Below are 23,393 nucleotides of genomic sequence, written 5' to 3' on the forward strand. Positions count from 1 at the left end.
AGGGGATCTTCCCAACCCACAGATCTAACCCAGGTCTCCCGTATCGTGGGCAGACTCTTTACTGACTGAGCCACCAGGGAAGCCCAGGGCTAAGCAAGGAGGCAGGAATTAGGATCCCATCCCCTTCACTGAAGGAGCAGCGGGTTGGCCTCATTTTAAGATTTCCTCATGGCTGATCCCAGAGCCACAGGGAAGGTCAGGGGTGGCTGTGAGGAGGCGCCCGAGGTAGTGGACACTGCTGAGTAAGACATGCCACCCGTCCCAGAAGTTGCAGAGGGGAGACCCCGAGTCACTGCTGATTAAGGAGCTTCTATAGTGGTGACATTCCATCTCCTAGGGCTTGACTCCCCATGGGTGTGCACCATGAATGCCATCACCCCTTTCCCCTCCTCCTTTTGGAAGCTGCTGCAGGAAGGAACATTGTGGGGACAGAGCTGAGGCTGGCTTCCAGTGCTCCTGGTTGACTACTCCCACCTATTTCCTTCCAGCACAAAATGTGCTAATCATGAAAATATTTCACAATGACTTGCTTGTTATAATTCCCCTCTTCCAACAAACCTAATGGAGATCAGAATTAATAACTTCATTGGGAAATGTGAATGAAATTTAGGCCCAGTTTTCAAACAAATACTTAGACCATTTTTCTTTCATTTATTTATTTTTTTTCATTTTTCTTTTAATACTTAGTTCATTTTTCTTTGAATGCTCTAGGTTAGTCATTAGTGGACATTCTCATATGGTTCACTGTAACATGAACTCCACTGAAAGTAGACTTGGGGAACCAACTTGCCCATGTGTATACAGCTAACAACATATGAAAAACAGGTTTCATTATAGCAAGAGTCACCAAAAACTTCAACCAAAGCCACAAAATGAACAGAGCAGATTATCTTCTTCCCCAGCCTAAACCCTTCAAACTTTCTATCATGAATCACATGAAATGCTCAGTGAGCTCACATTTCACAAGAATTAAGAGAGAATATTACATCCATTGGGGGAATTCTTAACAGGTTTGAAAACAACACCATCTTTTTTTACAATGACTATGTATCACTTTTATAACCAAAAGAAGGTAAAAACTACTTTTAGCAAATGTTATTTTAATTCAACACTCAAAAATAAAAAATTCCCTACCTTATCCCCCTAATTAATCACACAGAAAATAAGGGAGCATGTTTCAATCTCATTTTACTTTATTAAAATGTCTGCACTTCATTCAGCAAGTATAATACTATATATCAGACACAGGAACTGAAGTTAAGACAAAGCCTTGATCTTGAAGAGATCTAGTGAAGGAAGAGACAGATGAAATAAAAAGTGATAAATGCTACCACAGACAACATGAATTAAGTATCGTAGAAAAATAACATGCAGAAGCCGCCACAATAACCATGCAAAGTAACCAGTACACATAATTTGAAAAGACACAAATCTTTAACTTAAAAGTAGATACTTCTTTTAATGGTACTAGTTAAACATCATGTTAATATCATTTAAGAAAATATCTACTTTGTGTGTGAACGGAGGTGTGAGAGTATGCATGAGGATTGCTGTTGTATACCTACACAGGTCACTTTCTGAAAAATGACTTTCATTATCAAGACTGTTGTATACCTGAGAACTTACTGTATGGAGGAAATAACTAAGCCTTGTTCAGTTGCTAAGCTGTGTCTGACTCTTTGTGACACCATGAACTGCAGCATGCCAGACTTCCCTGTCCATCACTGTCTCCCCGAGTCTGCTCAAACTCATGTCCACTCAGTCGGTGATACCATCCAACCATCTCATCCTCTGTCTTCCCCTTCTCCTGCCCTCAATCTTTCCCAGGATCAGAGTCTTTTTTCCAGTGAGTCAGCTCTTCATATCAGGTGGCCAAAGTATTGGGAGTTTCAGCATCAGCAACAGTCCTTCCAATGAATATTCAGGGTTGATTTCCTTTAGGATTGATTGGTTTGATCTCCATGCTGTCCAAGGGACTCTCCAGGCTCTTCTCCAACACCACAGTTCAAAAAAGCATCAATTCTTTGGTGCTCAGCCTTCTTTATGGTCCAACTCTCACATCCATACTTTGACTACTGGAAAAACTTTGACTGTACAGACATTTGTTGGCAAAGTGATGTCTCTGCTTTTTAACAGGCTGTCTAGTTTTGTCATAGCTTTCCTTCCAAGGTACAAGCCCCAACTAAGCCTTAGGAGGTGGGTAATCCTGGATTCTAAGTCAAGCTCCCTATTAACTAAGTAACATAACCTCTTCAAAGCTAAGTACCCAAAAAAGAGGAATGATACTGCCAAAGAGCTAGTGAAAGAAATTAATGTAATTAATAATGATTACCACTTGCATACCTCTTCCTTTCAGTTTTCCTTTGGGGACATACAAAGCAATTTCATTTAACAAATATTTACAAATGCACTTACTATTGTGTAAGACCTCGTGATTAGAGACTGCAGGAGATAAAGAGATTACAGCTGTTGTCCTCGTGATATTTACATCTTGAGAGGTTAGGATAGAGAAGAAATATGTGCATTTTTTTTTTTAATCTTTTGGCCAAACTGCGTGGCATGTGGGATCTTAGCTCCCCAACGAGGGATTGAACTCATGCCCCCTGCACTTGCAGTGCAGAGTCTTAACCACTGGACCACCAGCGAAGTCCCTGTACGTGATGTTTAAACTTAAGAGATCCCGTATCGCACTGAACATCCTTACTCAGTCACTTATCACTATAATGGAATCTCCTGGAATGCAAGAATTTACACGTAGTGCTATCCTTGGGATTTAGTGAGCATGCAAACATAGGGGAAAGGTAAAAAGGAAGGGAGAAAGCAATCCAATGAAACATACGGATTCATAAATTCTGTTACGTGCATTTTACTTCCAAAATACAAGTAGTTACTTAAGGTGCTTTTTTTTACAGCAAGCCAGAAAAGGTAAGTAGTAAGAGGATTATCTTTTTAAAAAGCTTTTTCAAATCCATGATTTAAAAGAAAGCATTTTTCCAATAAATTATATTCCATTAAATAAATCAATACCTCGAGGTTTTACTAACGTAAGCTAATTTAAAATAAAAACATAGCAGGGACCTAAAATACTGCCGGCATGACGCTCTACTTCAGTGGTGGACAAACTAAAACGTGATGGATTTTTCTGTACACCTGCAAGATAAGAATGGCTTTTACATTTTGAAAGAGTTGTAAAAACAACAGCAGCCAAGAATATAGAACCGCATAGGTGGCCAGCAATGCTTAAAGTATTTACTACCTGTTCCATGACAGAAAGTTTGTTAACTCCCACTCTATCTCACAATGGAATTTTGAGTCTCTCACTAAACTCAATACTTGATGTTTCCACATTTACATTTAAGGCAATTATATGATTGCTTTCTCTACCCCCTAGCCAGTTGTCTATTTCCTTACTAGCCACTTTCTTCACATATGGGTAGCTTCACAAATATCAATTACAATATACTGGGATGGCAAGGAAAAAAAGAAAAAAAAACTATAGAGACTGAACCACATCTTCTGTTTAATAACAAGCATCCTAGCACAAGCATTTTTCCAACAATGAGTTCAAGTTTTGCAATGGAATAGTAAATTGAACCTACACTGACCAGAACCCATGACTTAGGCCAACTTCTCCATCCATGTATATCAAATACGGAGGAGAGGAGACAGTTTCCAGTACTAAATCAATAAGCTGATTAATAATAGGCTGGAATAATATTCACCTAGCTTTAATGACAAGGTTAAAACAGGTAAGAGATGGTGACTTAGAGCTAAATTCAATAAATGAGTGGGACATTTGTGGATTTAACACGAAGTTCTTCATCACTTGTATTATACAACATGAAGTCAAGAAGGGTTAGTGATACATTCAGACTGTCAACAATAAAGTGAAAAAAGAGAACATTTATGCTCAAAACATCAAGAGTAAAAGAGCACACTCTAACAACATTACAGGAGTATTCAGAAAATCTGGAAAGCAGAATAAATCTACCGGATTAATACATCAGAAAGAAGAAAGAAGCTTTCATTTCAGCACAACCAGTAACATGTGATACAGGGGCACAGACTACTAAAAATCATCTTTCAAAACAATCAACACAAGAATAAAACCACCGCTCTTCCTACACTAGAATGGAAAAGGTAGAAACCTACTTTCCTTCAACTATCAAAACCTGAAAAGCCTTTGACTCAAAACAGAGGTCTTTATTCTTCCCAAATAATTAAACATTCTGCAGAAAAAATCATACTACACACTCTTTAAAAAGATGAGAGTTAAGGCTTAAGGGGTGGGGACAACCATTTTAAGGACTACAGTTACAGAGACTCTAGAGTTTGACAAAAAGTTTTATTTTTAAGGAGAGGTCTCTAATCAATACAATCTTGATACATTGCAGGTTGATACCTGTGTCTCAAATGAGAAACTAATTAGAAATGCAAATTTCAGGAGAAACATTTTAAGTCAACTCTAAATCCCCAAAATGCAAACCTACAATCTTCAGACTTTGAATATATTCAATATATATTTTTAAAGTATCAATGCACTTAAAATTCCCTTAACTGCCTACCTTTCTGTAATGGTTTTACTGCAATTTCTAAGAATGAAATTAGCATTGTAACAGTAATTACAATACCAATTACTTAACATGACAAAAACCAGCCCTGAAAAAGTAGCTTCTGAAGCCACTGGTATGCACTACAGGAGCGCTAGTTCACACAGGACTTATTAAGTATTTCTACAGCACATTTATATCTGCCAAGTGCTTCATAATCACTTTTATTAGCTGTTTCTAGTCCAAAGCAATCCATGAAAAACTTTACAGAAGAGGAACCTAGGCTCAGAGAGGAACCAAAGAAAACCAATTTTACTGTGGAGGAAATAACACCATTCTCTTACAATATACGCCTGATCCTTCTAACTATCTTTCATCTACAGAATGAATTTTGCAAAAATCAGTTATTGATAAATGTTGAAAAACAGAAAGGAAAAACTGAATGCTCTGGAACAAACCGTTAAGCTTGGGACTAACTACTATCTTTCATTATACAGACATACTCTAAGGAAGTAAAATTCTGTCAAATGCCAAGCTTAAAGTGAAGTTATTTTTTACACTTGCTAAAAAAAAAAAAAAGTAATCAAAGCAGCTCATCTAACAATTTTAAAGTCAGGTTCTGTAATAAGGAGTCGGGATAATTAACAAAAAAAAGTAGAACCCAACAAAAAGCACCGTGTATGAGGAGGAAGTTCTGAAAGGAGTCAGAATCTGCTGCTTAACCCACTCGGTCAACGTATCTCTCCGAAGATAAAGGTTATAACCAGAACTTGTGGTTTAATCAGTGCATATCTCAGCACCAGCAATGGATCCCATCCAATGTTTTGGAAGAGAAAAACTTGAGCCAGCGCTAGATGTGGAGGAAAGTTCCTTCCTCGGTCCATTTAAATATTCCCATTTCTTTTATCTCTGTCACATCTTAATGACAAGGGAAGGAAAAAAAAAAAAACAACAACAATTGTACGCTCACCCAGAGCAGTCTGCCCGCGGAGTTGTCAGGACCCCAGGTCTCTCCACGAGAGCCCGTAAAACCCAATTCCCTAATTAGAGCCCGTCCAGCTCAGTCCCAGCCGGTAAATCAAGCGCTCTTCTCACCGCCCCCTCCCTCCTATCTCCCGGGGCCAATTCCGTGACCCACATCCCTACATCCTGCGCAGAGCCCCAAACTCTGCAGCCCCACTAGACTTCCGCCCCGGTGGCTCCCCAGTTAACCTCCCCCAGCCCCCACCCCATCTTTGTCTCGCAACCCCAAACACACCACCTCAACGTTCCCCCCGACTCCCAACCGCAGCCCTTCCCCCTCCGCCGACCCCCGTCCTCCTGATCTCCTCCCTACCCCCACACCCCCCAGCCCTCGGCCCCGTCACCCCGGCTCCTCGCCTCCCCAGCCTTGCACGACCCGTCCCCTCCCCCAGCTTCCTCCGTCCCTTCCTTCCCCTCCCTCAGCCCCTCCGCCCACGCCCACCCCTGCTCCCGCGGGTGCTCCGCAGGGCCTTTCACCTTGTCCATGAGCTTCCAGCACTTCTCCACCATCTTCTTGTCCACGGTCCCCGGCGGGTGGGGGCTGAGGTGGTGGTGGTGGTGGTGGTGCGGCTGGAAGGCGTCCTTCATGAGCCCGATCAGGCCGCCGGAGCCCCCGGAGCCGCCGCCGCCCCCGGCCCCAGAGCTCTTTTTCACGTTGCCGGCCATGGCCCGGGAGAGGGTCAGGGCCCAGCCGCGTCCGCCGGCTCCGCTCGGCTGCGAGTGAGGGAAGGAGGGCGTGAAGGAGGGGCCTCTCCCGGCCGCCGCCGCCGCCGCCGGCCGTCCGGCGGAGGGAGGGGCGGCCGCGGGGAGGGGAGTGGGCGGCGCCGGACGCGCGAGTCCGCGCGGGCGCGCCCCCTCACAGAGCGCGAGCCCGGGGGGAGCGCGCGGGGCTCGGAGAAGCGAGCGGCCGCGTCTGGACTGAGGAGCGGCCTCTCCTGCGCCTCCCCCTTCCCGAGTCACCGCGCCCGGAAAGCCGCCGCCAAGTTTCCGCGCCGCCTCCCCCGTCCCTGCCCCCGGGGGGCGGGCCCAGGCCGAACCGTCCCCCTTCGCCCCCTGCTGGAAGAGTTGGGGAAAGGGCGGGGCGGGGCTAACGTGGAGTCTGCGCACTAGGCAGAAGCCGGCCCTCCATGTTCCTTCTGGGTTGTGGGTTGCCAGCCCTGGAGGAGGTCGTTGGGCTATTTAAGTTAAGACGGGTAGAGCTAGGAAGTTCCACTGGTTAATCAGAATGAGAACAAAGGCCTCGACCAGTTCTCCCACAAAGTGATTGTAACCTCTTCTGAGTTACTGATTCTGAGTGGTTTTTTTCAGAGGGTTACCCACATGAACCTCTACTTTAATAGAAGAAATTGATGCCTGAGTTGTGAGTCAACCTTCAGTTTCATGTATATTTCAGGCTTGTGGTGAGGGGTCATTTGAATTCTTTTTTTATTTTTATTTCTATTTTTAATTGAAGTATATTTGATTTACAATGTTGTGTTTCAGGTGTACAGCAAAGTGATTCAGTTGTATATGTACCTATTAATATATTTCAGATTCTTTTCACTTACGGTTATTACAAAATATTAAGTATAGTTCCCTGTGATACAGAGTAGGTCTTTGTTGGTTATCTAGTTTATACTGAGTCTTCTTAAAAGGGAGTCTACTGCACTATTTTACCTATAATGATTCTTGGAAAGGATTTTAGAAGAAAGGAGATTTGGGAATTTGATGAGAGTCAAATTTAGAATGGCATCTGAGCTTAAACTTCTTTTTCTAAACTTCTGGCTTTGTGAAAGCTCCTTTCTACATTATGAAAAGAGTGTGTGTTTTAGGTGGGGAGTGTGCGTGCTCAGTCATTCAGTTGTGTCTGACGCTTTGTGGCCCCATGGACTGTAGCCCATCAGGCTCCTTTGCCCATGGATTTTCCAAGCAAGAATACTGGACTGGGTTGTCATGCCCTCCTCCAGGGGATCTTCCCCATCCAGGGATCAAACCCACATCTCCTGCATTGGCAGGCAGATTCTTTACCACTAGTACCACCTGAGAAGCCTTAAGAGAACATCTGCATGCATGCTAAGTCGCTTCAGTCCTGATGCCCTCCTCCAGGGGATCTTCCCAACTGAGGACTGAACCCACATCTCTCATGTCTCCTGCATTGGCAGATGGGTTCTTTACCACTCGCACCACCTGGGAATCCCCATTTGTTAAAAAAAAAAAAATTAAGATGTGCCATGGAAAGAATCTCGATGTTGTCTTTACCCACACCTGACAAATTAGGAAATTGAACTTTATTTGCTTCTCCTAACATTGTGGAAGAAAAAGGGAAGTTTTTTCCCCCACTCCCTCGTGTTTTAAACTCCTAGTTAAGTCAGGACCAGGCATGGGAATGCTGCAGATCATTGCATCCTGATTAGACCTCAGAAAGGCTAGCGCCATCAGGCCATGAGTTCTTCTTCCAGGCCCTTTGACCTTCTGAAAAAAAAACACTTCCCCCTTTTTTTGCCTTAAGATTCCCTTGATTAGCACCTTGTTCTGCAGGTGGGTAGGTCAGTTATCAGGCCCTGACCACAGAAACCTTGAGCTTTGAGCCCTGGCCTGAGGAGGCCATGCCCCTCCCAGGAACAGCAATGCAGTTCCCAGTCACTTCCACTTTTCTAGTCTCAAAGTTCCGTTGGAAGAACTTTGAAAAAACAGAACTTCCCTCCTGAAGAAGGAAGTGCCCTGCCCTAATTTGCTAATTCTGAGCCTCAGCTTTGGGAGTTTGCAGGCCCTGGTGTGTCAATAAGTACTCAGTTCCGCCTTAGAGTCCCCACCTGGCTCTTCTACAAAGCTCTTGACTGATTAGGGAATTAAGCTTATCAAATGATCCTAGAAGAGAGGGGCGAAAAAATATCTCTGAACTCAAAGACTCTTCAGCCAGACATTCTTATTTGTAACTTAGTGGCCTGTATCTACAATTGATTGTGGAGTCAGAATTATCATTTCCTATCAGTAGAATTTCCATTAATCAGTACTTACCTAGAAAGAGTTAGAATGGCTAAAGAAAAAATACAGGCAAAGCTCTTATATAATTGTCAAAACTTCCCACCCCTGATGCGTCCACCCTTAGTTGTAGGCCCTCCTTTCCTCCCACTGCGTCTATAGAAACCTTTTCCTTACTGATTTCCCTGCCACTTTAAATCCATTCTGTCACCAGACCAGTGTTCCTAAAGTATACTTCTGACAACAAAAAAACAATAACTTTCAGCACTCCCCATTGCCTCCTTAATGAAATTAATAGTCATGCTCTAACTCCAAACCACCTTGCAGTTTTATACTATTCTAGCACATATATTCTATGCTGGGTGACTCACCAAGTCACGAAATACCACAATTCTTTTTTCATCACCGTTACTCAGAGCATTCCCTCTGCCTAAAGAGTGCAATGAAGTCCAATCCATTTTTTATACTTAAATGTTGTCCTCTTCATCAGACACTCCAGCTAGAATAATTCTTCTCTCCTCTAAATTTCCATAACCATCTCTTTCTCACCTATCACACATTAATTTGAGGGCTTCTCCGGTGGCTTAGCAGTAAAGAATCCATTTTCAACACAGGAGACTCAGGTTTGATCCCTGGGTCTGGAAGATCCCCTGGAGGAGGAAATCGCAACCCCCTCTAGTATTCTTGCTGGGAAAATCCCATAGACAGAGGAGCTTGGCTGGCTATAGTCCAAGGGGTCGCAGAGTCAGACACGACTGGAGCAGCGGAGCACACATGCGGGCATTAACTTATGCTATACTGTCCTATCAACTTTGGTCTTCCACAGTACCTAGCACACTGTAGACATGCAAGGGGACATTTTCCCCCTCATAGTCAAATCCTAGATTTAATAGAGTATAGTTCAGTTTAGTTCAGTCACTCAGCCGTGTCTGACTCTTTGCGACCCCATGGACTGCTGCACACCAGGCTTCCCTGTCCATCACCAACTTGTGGAGCTTACTCAAACTCATGTCCATTGAGTCAGTGATGGCATCCAACCATCTCATCCTCTGTCGTCCCCTTTTCCTATGGCCTTCAATCTTTCCCAGCATCAGGGTCTTTTCCAGTGAGTCAGTTCTTCACATCAGATGGCCAAAGTATTGGAATTTCAGCTGCAGCATCAGTCCTTCCAATGAATATCAGGACTGATTTCCTTTAGGATGGATTGGTTGGATCTCCTTGCAGTCCAAGGGACTCTCAAGAGTCTTCTCCAACACCACAGTTCAGAAGCATCAATTCTTTAGTGCTCAGCTTTCTTTGTAGTCCAACTCTCACATCCATTCATGACTACTGGAAAAACCATAGCTTGGACTAGATGGACCTTTGTTGGCAAAATAATGTCTCTGCTTTTTAAAATACTGTCTAGGTTGGTCATAGCTTTTCTTCCAAGGAGCAAGTGTCTTTTAATTTCATGGCTGCAGTCACCATCTGCAGTGATTTTGGAGCCCCCAAAAATAAAGTCTGTCACTGTTTCCATTGTTTCCCCATCTATTTGCCATGAACTGATAGGATGCCATGATCTTCGTTTTCTGAATGTTGAGTTTTAAGCCAACTTTTTCACCCTCCTCTTTCACTGTCATCAAGAGGCTCTTTAGTTCTTTTTCACTTTCTGCCATAAGGGTGATATCATCTGCATATCTGAGGTTATTGATATTTCTCCTGGCAATCTTGATTCCAGCTTGTGCTTCATCCAGCCCGGCATTTCGCATGGTATTCTCTGCATATAAGTTAAATAAGCTGGGTGACAATATACAACCTTGACGTACTCCTTTCCCGGTTTGTAACTGGTCTGTTGTTCCATGTCCAGTTCTGTTGCTTCTTGACCTGCATACAGATTTCTCAGGGTGAGAAATTAACCCTTGGAGTTGCATATGAGCTTGTGGCTCATCTACACCATCTCTGGCTTGGTTTAAGGCTTCCAGTTTGTATCACGTTCAGTATGGTCTGTATATTATAGAATGGGATGGTGTAATTTGCACTTTGCTCCTGCTGCAGCAAGCCATATTTCTTTTAATGCATGATGACCTGTGTCTCACACCTGAATAAAGTAGAGAGGGTGACCTTCTCTCTGTGTCTCTTTAAAACCCCAAAATGGGATCCTATTTAAAGGAAGGCAGAATTCTGCTGAAATGATCTTTCCTCTTTTCACTTCTGAACTGAGGTTAATGAAAAAAAAAAAAAAAAAACGAAAGATTGACCTTTCTTTCCCAATTTTCACTTGGCTTGTTTTCAAAATGCACTAGAGATTGAATCGTGGAGCACAGTGTCATTCTCATTCCTGGATGATTCTAGAGCTGGCTCAGCTTGTATCGCATCATGTGATCCGTGGCACTCTTCTTATTCCATTTCACCTTCACCCCAAACCACATCCTCATTCTGCACCTGAAAGTCAGTTGACTGAACGTATTTGAAAAGTAAATGCTCTTCTGAGACACGACATGTTGTTTATTCTCTGTAATCTCTTCCTCAGTATGTGACTCCCTGCCTCAGCCTAGCAGAGACACTAATCGTTCTATGGAAAAGTCCCCAGCACAGAATTCTGGATGAGGGGAAAGACAGAACAGAGACCTCTACTGCTTTTCTACGCGGGGAGAGAGGGTTGTCGGTGGGGTGGGGTGGTGTGGGGAGGGCAGGAGTAAATGAAAACATGCGTCAAGGTTAGAAGAAAACTCTTCTTCTGATTTGGAGCATGTGGGCAAGATTTTCTGACACTGAAATAGAGGAACAGTAAGCATCACGAAGAACAAGGCTGGCTCTTCCCTTTACTCTGTAAAATGTCCCTGGGGTCAGAGAGGTATCCTGCAGCTGTGAAGGTGACAAATAAATATCCTCAGGCTCTGCCTGAATCTGCTACCACCCAGAAGAAGGATTTCCGACCCCCACCGCACCCCTGGCCCCCAAGATCTCATGGCTGTTTCTTCAGATCTGTTCTTGATAACAGGCAATTGACCAAAACTGTTGAGGAAGACAGAGAAATATCTAAAGAAAGAGTCTGCAGTTCCCTAAATCCACAAGGGGGAAAGCCCTGAAGTTTCTGCTGTTTTCATTTTAGCCACTTTGGTGTTCACAAATCTGGGTGGCAGACAGACAGCAAAGGCTCCCAATTGCAAAAGGCTGGAGAGAGGGGTTTTGGGGAGGGAACAGCTAACCAGAGCAAGCCACTCAGCATTCTCCCTTCCCCAGATTTATTTTGCCAACTATTCGTGACTCCAGCAAGATGCTAGGCAGCACCCCTAAATGAGGGGTGCCCCCAACATTGCTCCATAAATAATTTAAATAGAAAAATTCAGGAGACTTAGTAGAAGGTCAAGAAAATCCACTAGAGGGAGCCCAAATCAACTCAATGCCACAGGGAACCAAGCTGGTTATTTTCTCAGCACCTGTCTGAAAATCAACCACAGACAGGAATAGGGAGAAAGAGGAAATATATTAAGTCACCATAAAAGAAGATAGTCCTGTAAATACCTGGTGAAAATCCAAGCCTTTCAAGATTTACAAAATCAAAGATTTAAAGATTTAGGAAACCGAGGCTGAGCAAGGAAAATGACACCCAAATTTACATATCTGGAGAAGGGTAAGGATGAGAACTCAAAAGCTCCTGTCTCTAACCAGTACCCTTTCTTCTTGATTTGCATCTATGTCAGGATAGAAGGGCATGGCAACCCACTCCAGTATTCTTATCTGGAGAATCCAATGAACAGAGGAGCCTGGAGGGCTACAGTCCATGGGGTCACAAGAGGTTGCAAGAGTCGAACATGACTGAAGTGACTTAGCACAGCACCTTGAGGTCCTAGGTCGAACTCTCCTCTGTGTCTCATTTATCTGAAATAGGAAACTCTCTCAACCACCGTTTCCTGAATTTCTTTCCCTCATTCACCATAGAATACCTTCCTGAAAGGGATCTTCAATTTTAAGCCTATTTAATAATGTCATTTTGTTGATGAGACTTTGGGAAATGTAAATCACCCCAAATGGCTACCATGAGTTCTTTTCCTCTGTATCAGCGCAATAGCATTATTTTGGATGTGTAAATCTATAATTTGTAAGCGTCCAAATTGCAGGCAGTGCTACATAGAAGTGAATCATATTTAATCAGTTCCAAAGCCCTTTCTCCTCAAGCTACACTTAGGATCTGGGGACGAGAAGAGTATTGGCCCTCTGAGACCTTGGTATTTTAAGCATTGTATTTAGCCCCTTCTACCAGACACAATTATAACGACTGAGCAAGCATGCATGTACCTTCCTATCAGCTCCATGTTTCCCGGTTGCCTGGACAACGTGCAGCCTCCAGAAGCCCAACCTTCCAGTTCTCAGTCCCACCCCCAAATGAAATTTGCCACTCTGGATTGGGTCCCAGAACACAATCTCCTCCTCCGGCTCCTAGCTGGTTGGGCCTTTTCTCTGCCCCTCCTGGAAAGTGGGTCACACCACAGGGAGATACAACAGAGACAAGTGAGGGTCTTGGAGGAAGGAAGAGGCAGGGTAAGGATAATGGGAAGAGAGAAGGGGCCAGGTACTGAGCTTTATTTTCTCTGAAAGAGGGTTGAGAGGAATGATTTCTGTACTTAGAGCTTGACTGGTAGAGAGAAATGGGTTCATCCTTCCCCCTGGCCCCAGCCTTGCCTAAGTTTCCAAGGAACCAAGAACTGAAGCTTCTGGAAAGTGTAAGAGACAGGCTTGGAGATGAGAGCACTAATTCTCCTGGGACTCCTGGTTCAGTCTAAGGAGTCAGGAGAGCGTCTCCATGTCCAGACCTAAATATGAGCCCCCTCCCTCCCTCCAGGACAGGAAGGAGATGCCACCTAAGACCAAAGAAAAAGGGACAAAAGCTGGGGCCCAGAAGAAGAAAAGAAATGCAGGTGCTGGTGAGTCAGACTGGGTGGAGGTGGGTGCCTCCCAGCCTCTCCTTGTTCTGGCTCAGAGACCTCCAGAGAGAATTCATCCCTCTGCGTGACAAGATGGAGCTGTCTTGGCCTTCCCCCTTTATATCCATATTCAGGTGACATGGAGCTGGGAACATGGGAAAATCAGCACCCATGAATCCCTTCTGGCTGTGTGCCTTCCTTGTATATTCATTACAATCTTTCAAATACCTACTGTGAGCTGGGTAGTGAACTCATTAGGCTTTGCTGTCAGAGATCCCTCATTTAATGGTCCTCGTATCTCCCACACAAAAAAGAGAAGTCCAGGGTACAGGAGGAGGGTGGGAGGAGGGTAGGGAAGGCTGAGATCCTGACAAGCTGAGGGTCTGCCGTCTTGCCAGGGCAGATGTGGAGGCTGAATCCATGCACAGGCTGGCACTGCTGGAAAAGGAGGTGCTCCAAGACCGCCTGGGTAAGAAGGGTGGAAGTTTGGCAACAGAGACAGTGGGCATTTGTGTATCCCTGGGAGCTTAAAGTTTTGGAACAATGGTGGAGGGCTGAGCTGATCTCTAACCATCCCCTAATGGGGAAAGATTGTCAAGAGCTGGGGTCATGAGGACAGGGTGGGCCGTGAGGGTTGATAAAGAAAGCTAACGTTTATAGCTGGAACACAGAGGGAGTTTTTCCCTCTTAGTAACAGAGTCTGTGGGATTCTGAGGCGGGGAAGGGAAACAGAATGACGATGAAAGACTGGCAGGCTGCCGCCAGGTTTCTGAAGGCGGACAGAGTCCATCAAGGCCATGGGGGCTGATTGATTGAGTGGAGCCCCCAGCCAGTGCAGAGGGCTGCTCTGGACTGTTCACAGCTCTGCAGAGGGATGAAGCCCGCCGAGCCAAGGCTTCGGAAGACCAGCTGAAGCAGAGGATCAAAGACCTGGAGGCTGAACTGGAGGGAGCCCGGAGCGAAGGGAAGGCCATATATGCAGGTGTGAGGTTGATCGAGCAGGTGGGCGGGAGACAGGGGCCCAGAAGAGGACAACTGGGAGGGCCCAAGGATGCTAGAAAGGGAGACAAGGAGGACTTCGAACCGCCATACCTAGCCTCAGCCCTCCCTGCACCCACAGGAATCCTGAGGGGGCCTTCTGTGGTCTTGGGCAGGAACCTTCTGTGACATGCAGTGCTTTGTGCTTGATGTCCCGTGGACTATGAAACGCAGCCCTAGCCTTTATCTCACTCCTCCCGTGGGAGTGGGTGGGAAGGAGGGCCTGAATTCACATACTGAGCTGCCATAGCGGATGGGTATCTTGTTTCCTAGCTCTGTCCCTACCTTCTCAGATCACCACAAGAATCCAGAAGACTTTTTTTTTTAAGATTTTTTTTTTTTTTTTTTGGTGGACCATTTTTAAAGTCTTTATTGGATTTGTTACAATATTGCTTCTGTTTTATGCTTTGGTTTTTTGGCCCTGAGGAATATGGGATCTTAGCTTCCAGATCAGGGATCAAATCTGCGTCCCCTGCATTGGTAGGTGAAGTCTTAACCACTGGACTGCCAGGGAAGGCCCCCAACAGACCTTTATGCACTTGTCCACTGGACCAAGCAGAGCCCCCCCCACCCACAACTTCCTGTCCTTTCTCCATTGCTCTCTCCCCACCTGGGTCCCTGGCCACCCACCGCTCTGCCAGAGATGAGTCATCAGTGCCGGAGCCTGCAGGAGGCGATGCAGACTCGCACCAGGAAGCTGGAGGAAGAAGTGAAGGGCCTGCGGGAGCAGTTAGGTAGGCTTCCCAGGTGGCCCTAGTGGTAAAGAACCCGCCCGCCAATGCAGGAGACTTAAAAGATGTGGGCTCCATCCCTGGGTCGGGGAGATCCCCTGGAGGAGGGCATGGCAACTCACTCCGTAGTCTTGCCTGAAGAATCCCATGGGCAGAGGAGCCTGGACAGCCCCATTCCATGGGGTCACAAAGAGTCAAGCACTAACCGAGTTAGCACGCACACACAGCACACCCTGCCCTCACAGCACTTTCTCTCAGAGGATCACACTGATGTAGTCCAGCCTGAAGAGGTGGAGTCAGAATGGTCTTTCTTTAGAAAACTGCAATTTAAGCTCTCATACTGTCTTCCCCCACTGACTCTTCTACTACTTGCAACAGAAGGTTCAGGATAGCAAAAAATACCCAATCTTAAACTTTTAGTTATAAATGAAGAAGACCTAACTTTCTCACTGCACCTCCCTCTCTCAATGGTCTCTCTAAAGACAGTTCTTACTCCCCACTGCCCCCATGTCTCTCACGAGCAAAACACATTCTCTCTTAGTTTGGCTGATGTTTAGAATGAAAGCAAGCTTGAATATAACTGTTTGAAGTACTTACCTCCGTATCTTCAAGACCTAATGTGTGATAGGTCCTGAATAACTATTTGCTAATAAATAAATGAGCTTCTAAATAAGCAACAAAGCAAAACAAAACAAAAAACAGGAAGCTTTTGCTCTCTTCCATCTTGGTAACAGGACAGAGTTGAAAAATTTTAGCGTGGAACGGATTTTCCACAATTTTGCCCTCAAAGGTTTCTTATCCTAAAGTAGCTTTAGTTTAGCTTTAGATATCCAAGAGTTGCTTATCTTCCCACGCAGACCCTGAGTTCCTTTCCTAATCTTTGCCTTATCTCAAATGCAATCAGCATTTTTAAGCACCTCCTACATACTAAGTGCTTTCCCACACATTATCACATTTTTTAAAATGTCTTTTTATTTATTTGTTTGTTTGGCTGCCCCCAGTCTTAGTTGGGAGCATGTGAACTCTTAGTTGCAGCGTGGGGGATCTAGTTACCCGACTAGGGCTCAAACCTGAGCCCCCTGCACTGGGAGCGCAGAGTCCTAGCCACTGGCACTGGGGATGTCCTCACATTATCACATTTAACTCTCAGAGCACACCTGTGAAGCATGTGTCATTTTCTCTATAAAGAAGAAGAAACTGAGTCTTAGAGATGTGTCAGATGTTACACAAGTAGTGAATGGCAACCTGATTTGGGAGCCAAATCTCTTGTCCCAAGCACCCCCACCCCTCTCCTGTGCCTTAACGGTATATGTCAGCTCTTTATAGGAACTAGCGGAGGTTGACGGCTCTGGGGAAGGCTGGAACAGTCCTGCTCATGTTGTGCTCTTTGGGTGGGAGACTCTGTTCAGAGGCAGAGTGTCACAATCCTGTCCTCCTTCATCCTCCTCCCTGGCACCATCTCCCCCAGAATTGTGCCAGAGGGAGGCTGAGGCTGCCCAGAGGGAGGCCAAGCAGGCCCTCGGAGAGCGGGACCAGACTCTGGCTCAGCTTCGGGCCCACGTGGCAGACATGGAGGCCAAGTATGAGGAAATCTTACATGTAAGCCCTATCCTCTGAAGACCAGCCATCCCAGGGCCCAGCCCTTCCCCATCCCCACAAATCCCAGCGAGTATGACAATGACAGACCAGGGGGAAGGGAAAGAAGCATCTTCACAGGGGATTCTGCTGTGTCTTAAGGGGGTACAACCATGCCTACCCACTAAGAATAAGAGCTTGAAGAAAACACTGGCTGGGAAAGCTTACAGACCAGGCTGGGGGCACCCCTTACCCTACCCTCTTCCTTCCTGAGATTGAAGCTCGGTGTCCGCAGGACAGCCTGGACCAGCTCCTGGCCAAGCTGAGAGCCGTGAAGCCTCAGTGGGACGGGGCTGTGCTGAGACTCCATGCCAGGCTCAAGGAGCAGCTCCGCCAGTTTGGACTCAACCCCCTGGATCTTTGAAGCCATGAGTCTCTAGTCTCTGCGGCCCTCTGAGGCCCCAGCAATAAAGCTGTCTTGATGTAGACCTCAGCAGGACTGTGAGCTGTGTTTTTTTGGCAGAGAGGAGTGCCTCTCATGGGAATATCTCAGTTCTGGACTGACCCATTATCCTGAAGATGGAATAAGAAGAGAGAAATTTGACAAGGTCTCAACTTCTCTCCTAGGGAGTCTGGGTCCCACCCCTTGAGTCCTTTTGGTCACCCTATCCCCACCAGCACCAACAAAGGCAGCCAGATTTGTGGATAAAGGCTATTTCTATAAAGGACTAACAGTGACTAGGCACCAGCCCCCACAATCCTCAGGTGCCCACAGAGGGAAGGTGCAGCTAGTCTCCAAATTCTTATAATATACCCAACATCCTGGAGTCATGCTTAGAGAAAGTTCCAGATGGCTTCAATCCTAGCCAGCCCCACAGCCCACCTGAAAATGGAATACTCTCTGCTTCTCCTTTATTTTACTACAACATTCTCAGTTCTACTTCATTTCCGGTTAAATATGGAAGGGGGAGATTTTGAAAAGAATTCCCAGCATTGCCTTGTATTGAATTTATAATATCATTTAAAAAGTTTACTTAGTCTAATTAATTTTGTATAAAGTAGGAATAACCAAATATATTCTAACTGTTTTGCCATCTCTTGGGAATAACAGAATATATATTCACCGTAATAGAAACAGCAGAAACAGTTCATTTTCACCCTCTGTAGATTCTTCCTTTCAGTAAGTTGTGTTTCATCCTTACAGACTGATCTTTCAGGTAGAACAGGTGGAGGTTTAGGTAGAAATGAGCATCAGGATTCTACTCACTACGCACAATTGTTTCCACTATGCACAACTGTGCACCTTTTAGCTATGGAGCTTAAAAGGCTTCCTGGGTAGCTTAGTAAAGAATTCACCTGCAATGCAGGAGACCTGAGTTCAGTCCCTGGATTAAGAAGATCCCCTGGAGAAGGAAATAGCAACCCACTCCAGTATTCTTGCCTGGAAAATCCCGTGGACAGAGAGGAGACTGGCAGGTTACAGTCCACGGAGTCACAAAAGATTTGGACGTGACGGAGCAGCTAAACCACCACACCACCATGGTGCTTAAACTTTCTCCAAGAGAAATGAATATAACACATTTTAAAAGGGGGGAGGGGGAGATTTCCCACAACAAGTAATTCTCTGTAGACATAATTTAACTTTTGTGTTACAATCTAACTCAATTGTGGCACTATCTACCTGGCCATAGCATCAGACCCCAGAGGTTAAGGGTTCAGTCCCACGAGACTGCCCTCAACCTCAAATACCAATCTTAAGTCCAGGTTGTCACTTGTGCTTTTGACTAACTGGCTATCAATCAGTGATAGCCACAACCCCCTCCCTAGGGTTCAATCATTTGCTAGAGTGATTGAATTCAGGGAAATGGTTTACTTACTAGATCACCATTTTATTACAAAGGACACAACTCAAGAACAGCCAGATGCAAGAAATACACGGGGTGGGGTATGAGCATGGAAGCTCCATACCCTCTACAGGTGTGCCAACCCCCTGCCCCTCCATGTTTTCATCAACAAAGAAAGCTCTCTGAACCTGTGCTTCTGGGTTTCTATGGAGACTTCATTAGGTAGGCATGATTAATCAATCCATTGATCACTGGTGATTAATTCAACCTCCAGCCCCTGTCCCTTCCCAGGAGACTGAGGGTGGGGGTGGCACTGAAAGTTCCAGCTTGCTAATCACATGGTCGGTTCCCCTGGAAACCAGTGCCCCATTCTTAGGTGCTTGCCGAAAGGTACTTCATTAACAAGGATAGCTGTAATTGAACGAGCCTTATTATGAATAACAGAAGACACCTTTATCACTCTTATTACTTAGGAAATCCCAAGGATTTTAGAAGCTCTCTGCCAGGAAAGGATAGGAAAACCTAATATATATTTCTTGTTATAAACCACAAAATCACACTGTTCATCTCAAGCAGATCTTCATCTTTGGGGCACAGCTCCCAAAGACCCCACCAGACCTCCAGAATCAAATGGGAAGCTCCCTCACGGGCCCACCTGAGGGCTCTGGCCACACCCTCTTCCAGGAGGTGGAGCCACGGGAAGGGAGAGAGACCTTGAACAATCCTGTGACTGGCGGTATCAGGAGTCCTAAAGCTGCAGCTTCTGGTTTAAAGAGAGCATCTCAGCTCCCACCACCTCAGGCTGGAGGGTGAAGACAGGGAAGCTCGGGCAGATCATTGCCAAGCATGGGGTGCTACAGCAGATCTGAAGCCAGAACCCCATCCTAAGCAAAGAAAGAAGGGAAGAAGTCATTCAGGGAACAGAAGGTTCCTTTTCCCTGTCCCCGCCTGCACTGGAACGCCCAGGCATAGGGCTTCTTCTCTGGGGTCTTTCTGTTCCCACCTACCCTGGCCTAAAGTCCCAACCAGGGTCCCCCAAACGGCTTCACCTTGTAGCCTCCCGCTCTGCCCTCCTCTCTGACCACGTCCTCTCCTCTTCTGGCTGTTCACAGTTCATCCATCTCCTCTTCCTCACCTCTCTGGACCCTGGGGGAATCCAGGCTTCCAAGCCCTGCTGAGATTTGGCCGCCAACTTCAGGCATAGGGGTGGCTTCGCCTCAGCCAGCTGCTGAAGTCTTTCCTGGTCATTCTCTCCACCCATGGGATACCCATTCACCTCCAGAATCACGTCTCCTGTTTGCAGCCCTGCCTGGGCAGCGGAGCCTCCTAGGGTCACCTGGTGGAATAGGTGGGGTCTAGAGGAGCCTGGAACACCACAGAAAAGTTTGCTGGGTATTCTGGAGCTCTGGGAGGGAAGCAGAAGGCTCATCAAGAGGCAAAGGATTGAAAACATCCAAGGTACCCGGGGCATCCGTCACCTGGGAGATGAAGAGACCAGGCCTGCTGGCCACACGGCTGAGTCGGAAGCCATAGCCACCACCAGGCCCAGGGTACAGGAAGCATTGGCGGAAGCTGCATGGGACAGGAGCCACTGTTGTGTCGACAAGTGGGCTGTTGGTCTCAACTGCAGAGGCTGAGCCACTACCCCGGGGAGAGTCAGGAGCATCCGTGCTCTCCAAGAAGAGGAGCGGAGACAAGCGAACCTGGAAAAGAGGAACAGGACAAGTCCGTGCTCCTCCCTAACCTGAGCCCTTGCTCCATTCCGGCCCCGTCTCTAGCCCCGGCCCCTCAGCTCGCACCATACTGAAGAAGCGGTCAGCCTTGGGGTCGACGACAATGAGGGAGACGCGGGAGCCCTGCGCCCGGATCTTGGACACTGTCTCCTCGTGGCCCAGCCCCTCCACGCTCTCCCCAGCCACAGCCACCAGCCGGTCCCCAGCCTGCATCCCGGCCTTCTCCGCTGGCAGTCCTGGGTCCACCTCCCAAAGGAACTGACCTGGGACGCAGACATCCTCATGGCTCCTTCCCCCGCCTTGTCCCCCAGTGCCAGCCCAGGCCACTGTGTGCACACTGGGGGACTGACCCTGGGGTACACAGGAGGAGGAGGAGGCCCTGGGCTGGGGTTCAGCCAGGGCCACCACTTGTGTGCACTGAGCGGTGGATGCAGACACTGGTGTGCCCACCCCAAGGCCCGCCCTCCCACCCCTATCCCCAGGGCTCCCACTCACCGAGGCGACCGTCAAGGCCCTTCTCCTCCCGGAGCACGAACCCGAAGCCCTGGGGCCCTTTCTCGAGATGCAGACAGCGGGGCTTGGTGGGCAGTGCCCACCCCTCTGCCAGAGGAGCAGCCAGGGGCATTCCCAGCTGGCGACACTGTTCCTCCACCTCTGGCCCTGCCACCAGCAGGGTCACCTGCTTGCCACTCTGCCAAAGCTGTGGGGACCCAGCAGGGCATCAGCATCAACCAACTGGGGAGGGAGGGCAGAAGCAGGCACCCCCTCCCAGCCCTTCTTCCTAGGCCCTAGAATGAAGCCCTCAGGAGGGGAGGGGGGTGGCGAGCACAGAGTGGAAAGGGAAGGATGGTGATGGAGGTACAAGATCAGACTGGGAGACTGAGAGCCTGCTTCCCGAGACAGGGACAAGCCCAGAGGGGTGAGGACAAGAGGAAGCAGCCATACCTTCCTGCTGAGTTGGTTATGTGTGAGCTTTTCCACACTGACCCCATTCACTTCTAGCAGCCGGGCCCCAGGGGGCACTCCTGCCCGCTCAGCTGCTCCTCCAGTGCTCAGCACTAACCAGAAAGGACCCCGATGTCCTGGAAGCCCAAAGAGTGACTTTCTGCCTGCTGTCCACCCACAACAGGGCTCAGAGCCCCCCTGCTGACCCCTCCCACGCTCTAAGCTCACCTTGGGTGACACTGAAGCCAAAGCCGCCCTCGTCTTTCACTACGTGGCACAGCCGAGGCCGGACCCCCTGGCCGAGAGGGGGACAAAGGTGGCTGTTGTTGTTCCCCCGCTGAGCTCGGGCCACCTCGTGCACGTGCTGCGCCAAAACTGTCAGCAACACCCGAGGCCCACTGGCCCGGATCCGGCGTATCACCTGAACAGCAGGCACGCGGGGTGGGCTTGGGCCGGCCCCTCTTATGAAGGTCCCCTCCCTAGAAGCTACACTCTTCACCATGGGAACCAGCTCTCTGGAGGCCTTCACCCAGCCATTCTGACCTGGGACATCCCTAAATTCTGGGAGATGGGGGAGGTGAACCCCCACCCTCCCACCTCCCATGTGGGAGATACGTCACCCCCACATACCCAGGGAGGTGACCAAGAGGCTTCTGTCTCCCCCAGGTGCTACAGAACGTTCCCTCGTACTACTGGGATTCCAGCCCAACCTCACCATCAAATAATCTTCATGTTCCACGACATGGTTGTTCACCCCCAGGATCCAGTCTCCTTCTCGAAGACCCTGGCGCTGGGCGGAAGAGCCTGGCTCCACCCTGCACACCACATGCCCAGCCCTGCCCGGTTGCCGCTGCAGGTGGAAGCCAAAAGTCCTGCCCTCCTCTTTATTCAGCAGGTAGAAGCGAGGCCGTTCCAGGCTCGAGAGATCTGGATGGAGAGGTGGGCAGCAGAAAATGCGGAGGAAAGGGGACATGACCCAAGTCACCTTGTGCCTGGTAGCCCCTGCCTATGTGATTGAACAGCGAACAGGCTTCTGCCCAGTTAGGTGTTGGGTAGTGGGGCTGAACACAGCCCAGGCAGAGTGGCTAGGACAGAAGGAAAAAGCCCAGCCCCCTTCCTCCTCCAGGTAGTCACTCCCCACCACGGCTGTCATCAGAGGGAGACAGTGAGTGGTTTCCAAGGAGACAGGATGCTTTGTGGTGCCCTGGTGGCTCTGGGGAAAGGAAGTGGTTGCCCCAAGGGGTTGGGGGAGGTTACCAGAAGGGTCGTAGTCTTCAGCCAGGGAGAGGACAGGATTATCAATGCCCAGCTTTGGGTTAAACTCAAACTTCCTGCAAGGAGGCAAGTCACGCAGATAGGAGAAAGCTGACATCCAGACTTGGGTCCCAGGCTCGCCTTGAGGTGCCAAAGGCAGCTGATGAGCCTCCCCAGCTTCAGTTCCCTCCTCTCCTTGCCCCAGTCTTTCACAGCACGGCACTTACAGGGCCAAGGAGGCTGTGTCCTGAAGATCTGCCAGGCAAAGAAGGGGTGAGGGGACAAGAGGCAGTCTCCCCACCGAGACTCCACTTCCATGGTCGTTAACTGAAAGGACTTAGGGGAACCCCCAAGTTCAGGACTTGCCCTGTGTTCTGCTCCCAAAGGGTCTTCCCTTCCCCTTCCTTCCACTCCCTGGCCCAGACCTGATATACACAGAAATCTGAGCATATCAGATTTCAGGGCGTGGACCAGGAAGGCAGACACATCCACCCACTCACCTCTCACCTCCTAACTTCCAGTCTGTTTTCAGGGCTCCAAGCCCCAATACCAAGTGTGTCCTAGTCCCAAACCCTTCCAATCCACCCTCTGCCCTGAAGTCCCCTCAGGAGGGTTTCTCCCGGCCTCCTACCTGCAGCTGCCTCCATGGCTGGATCTGCGACCCAGCGCCCAGTGTAAGGACAAGGTCCATCGAAACCAGCTGATCCTCCCATCTACCCCCGCCCCCACGTCCCGCCTCCTTCAAGACACTGCCTTAGAAGCAGCTGGGTAATGGTTAAGGGGAGGAGAGTCTTGTCTTCTGGGGAAGTGTGTATGTCCTTCCCGCCCCATTCCT

The 23,393-nt window shown here is 47.8% G+C and overlaps 3 protein-coding genes across 8 annotated transcripts in view; 1 reads left to right on the forward strand and 2 right to left on the reverse strand.

Annotated features, from left to right (window-relative positions):
* Window positions 1-6,355, reverse strand: part of CBL (Cbl proto-oncogene) — an 88,456-nt gene extending 82,101 nt beyond the window's left edge. For both annotated transcript variants that reach the window (XM_018059665.1, XM_018059664.1), the window contains exon 1: window positions 6,051-6,355. In XM_018059665.1, coding sequence (XP_017915154.1) covers window positions 6,051-6,239 — 189 coding nt within the window. In that variant the 5' untranslated portion in view covers window positions 6,240-6,355. The remainder of the gene's footprint in view (window positions 1-6,050) is intronic.
* CCDC153 (coiled-coil domain containing 153) lies at window positions 12,962-17,275 on the forward strand. Of its 4 annotated transcripts, none has more exons than XM_005689542.3 (7): window positions 12,974-13,055; window positions 13,357-13,438; window positions 13,842-13,907; window positions 14,301-14,420; window positions 15,118-15,210; window positions 16,676-16,806; window positions 17,078-17,275. In XM_005689542.3, exons 2-7 carry the CDS (start codon window positions 13,369-13,371, stop codon window positions 17,204-17,206), a joined length of 609 nt encoding a protein of 202 aa, XP_005689599.2. In that variant the 5' UTR covers window positions 12,974-13,055; window positions 13,357-13,368; the 3' UTR covers window positions 17,207-17,275. The 4 variants fall into 4 exon arrangements, with proteins under 4 accessions (XP_017915160.1, XP_005689599.2, XP_017915157.1 ...); XM_018059668.1 differs by having other exon boundaries at window positions 17,083-17,275; XM_018059671.1 differs by lacking the exon at window positions 13,357-13,438 and having other exon boundaries at window positions 12,962-13,055; window positions 13,837-13,907; window positions 17,083-17,275.
* PDZD3 (PDZ domain containing 3) lies at window positions 17,807-23,287 on the reverse strand. 2 transcript variants are annotated; one of them, XM_018059674.1, is made up of 11 exons: window positions 23,190-23,287; window positions 22,786-22,813; window positions 22,562-22,635; window positions 22,020-22,231; window positions 21,533-21,725; window positions 21,305-21,441; window positions 20,855-21,059; window positions 20,426-20,622; window positions 20,105-20,329; window positions 19,762-19,962; window positions 17,807-19,510 (listed from the first exon to the last, which is right to left on the reverse strand). In XM_018059674.1, exons 1-11 carry the CDS (start codon window positions 23,269-23,271, stop codon window positions 19,481-19,483), a joined length of 1,584 nt encoding a protein of 527 aa, XP_017915163.1. In that variant the 5' UTR covers window positions 23,272-23,287; the 3' UTR covers window positions 17,807-19,480. The 2 variants fall into 2 exon arrangements, with proteins under 2 accessions (XP_017915163.1, XP_017915164.1); XM_018059675.1 differs by having other exon boundaries at window positions 18,651-19,510; window positions 21,533-21,599.

This window comes from Capra hircus, chromosome 15, assembly GCF_001704415.2.
Source record: "Capra hircus breed San Clemente chromosome 15, ASM170441v1, whole genome shotgun sequence".
NCBI classification, from domain to species: Eukaryota; Metazoa; Chordata; class Mammalia; order Artiodactyla; family Bovidae; genus Capra; species Capra hircus.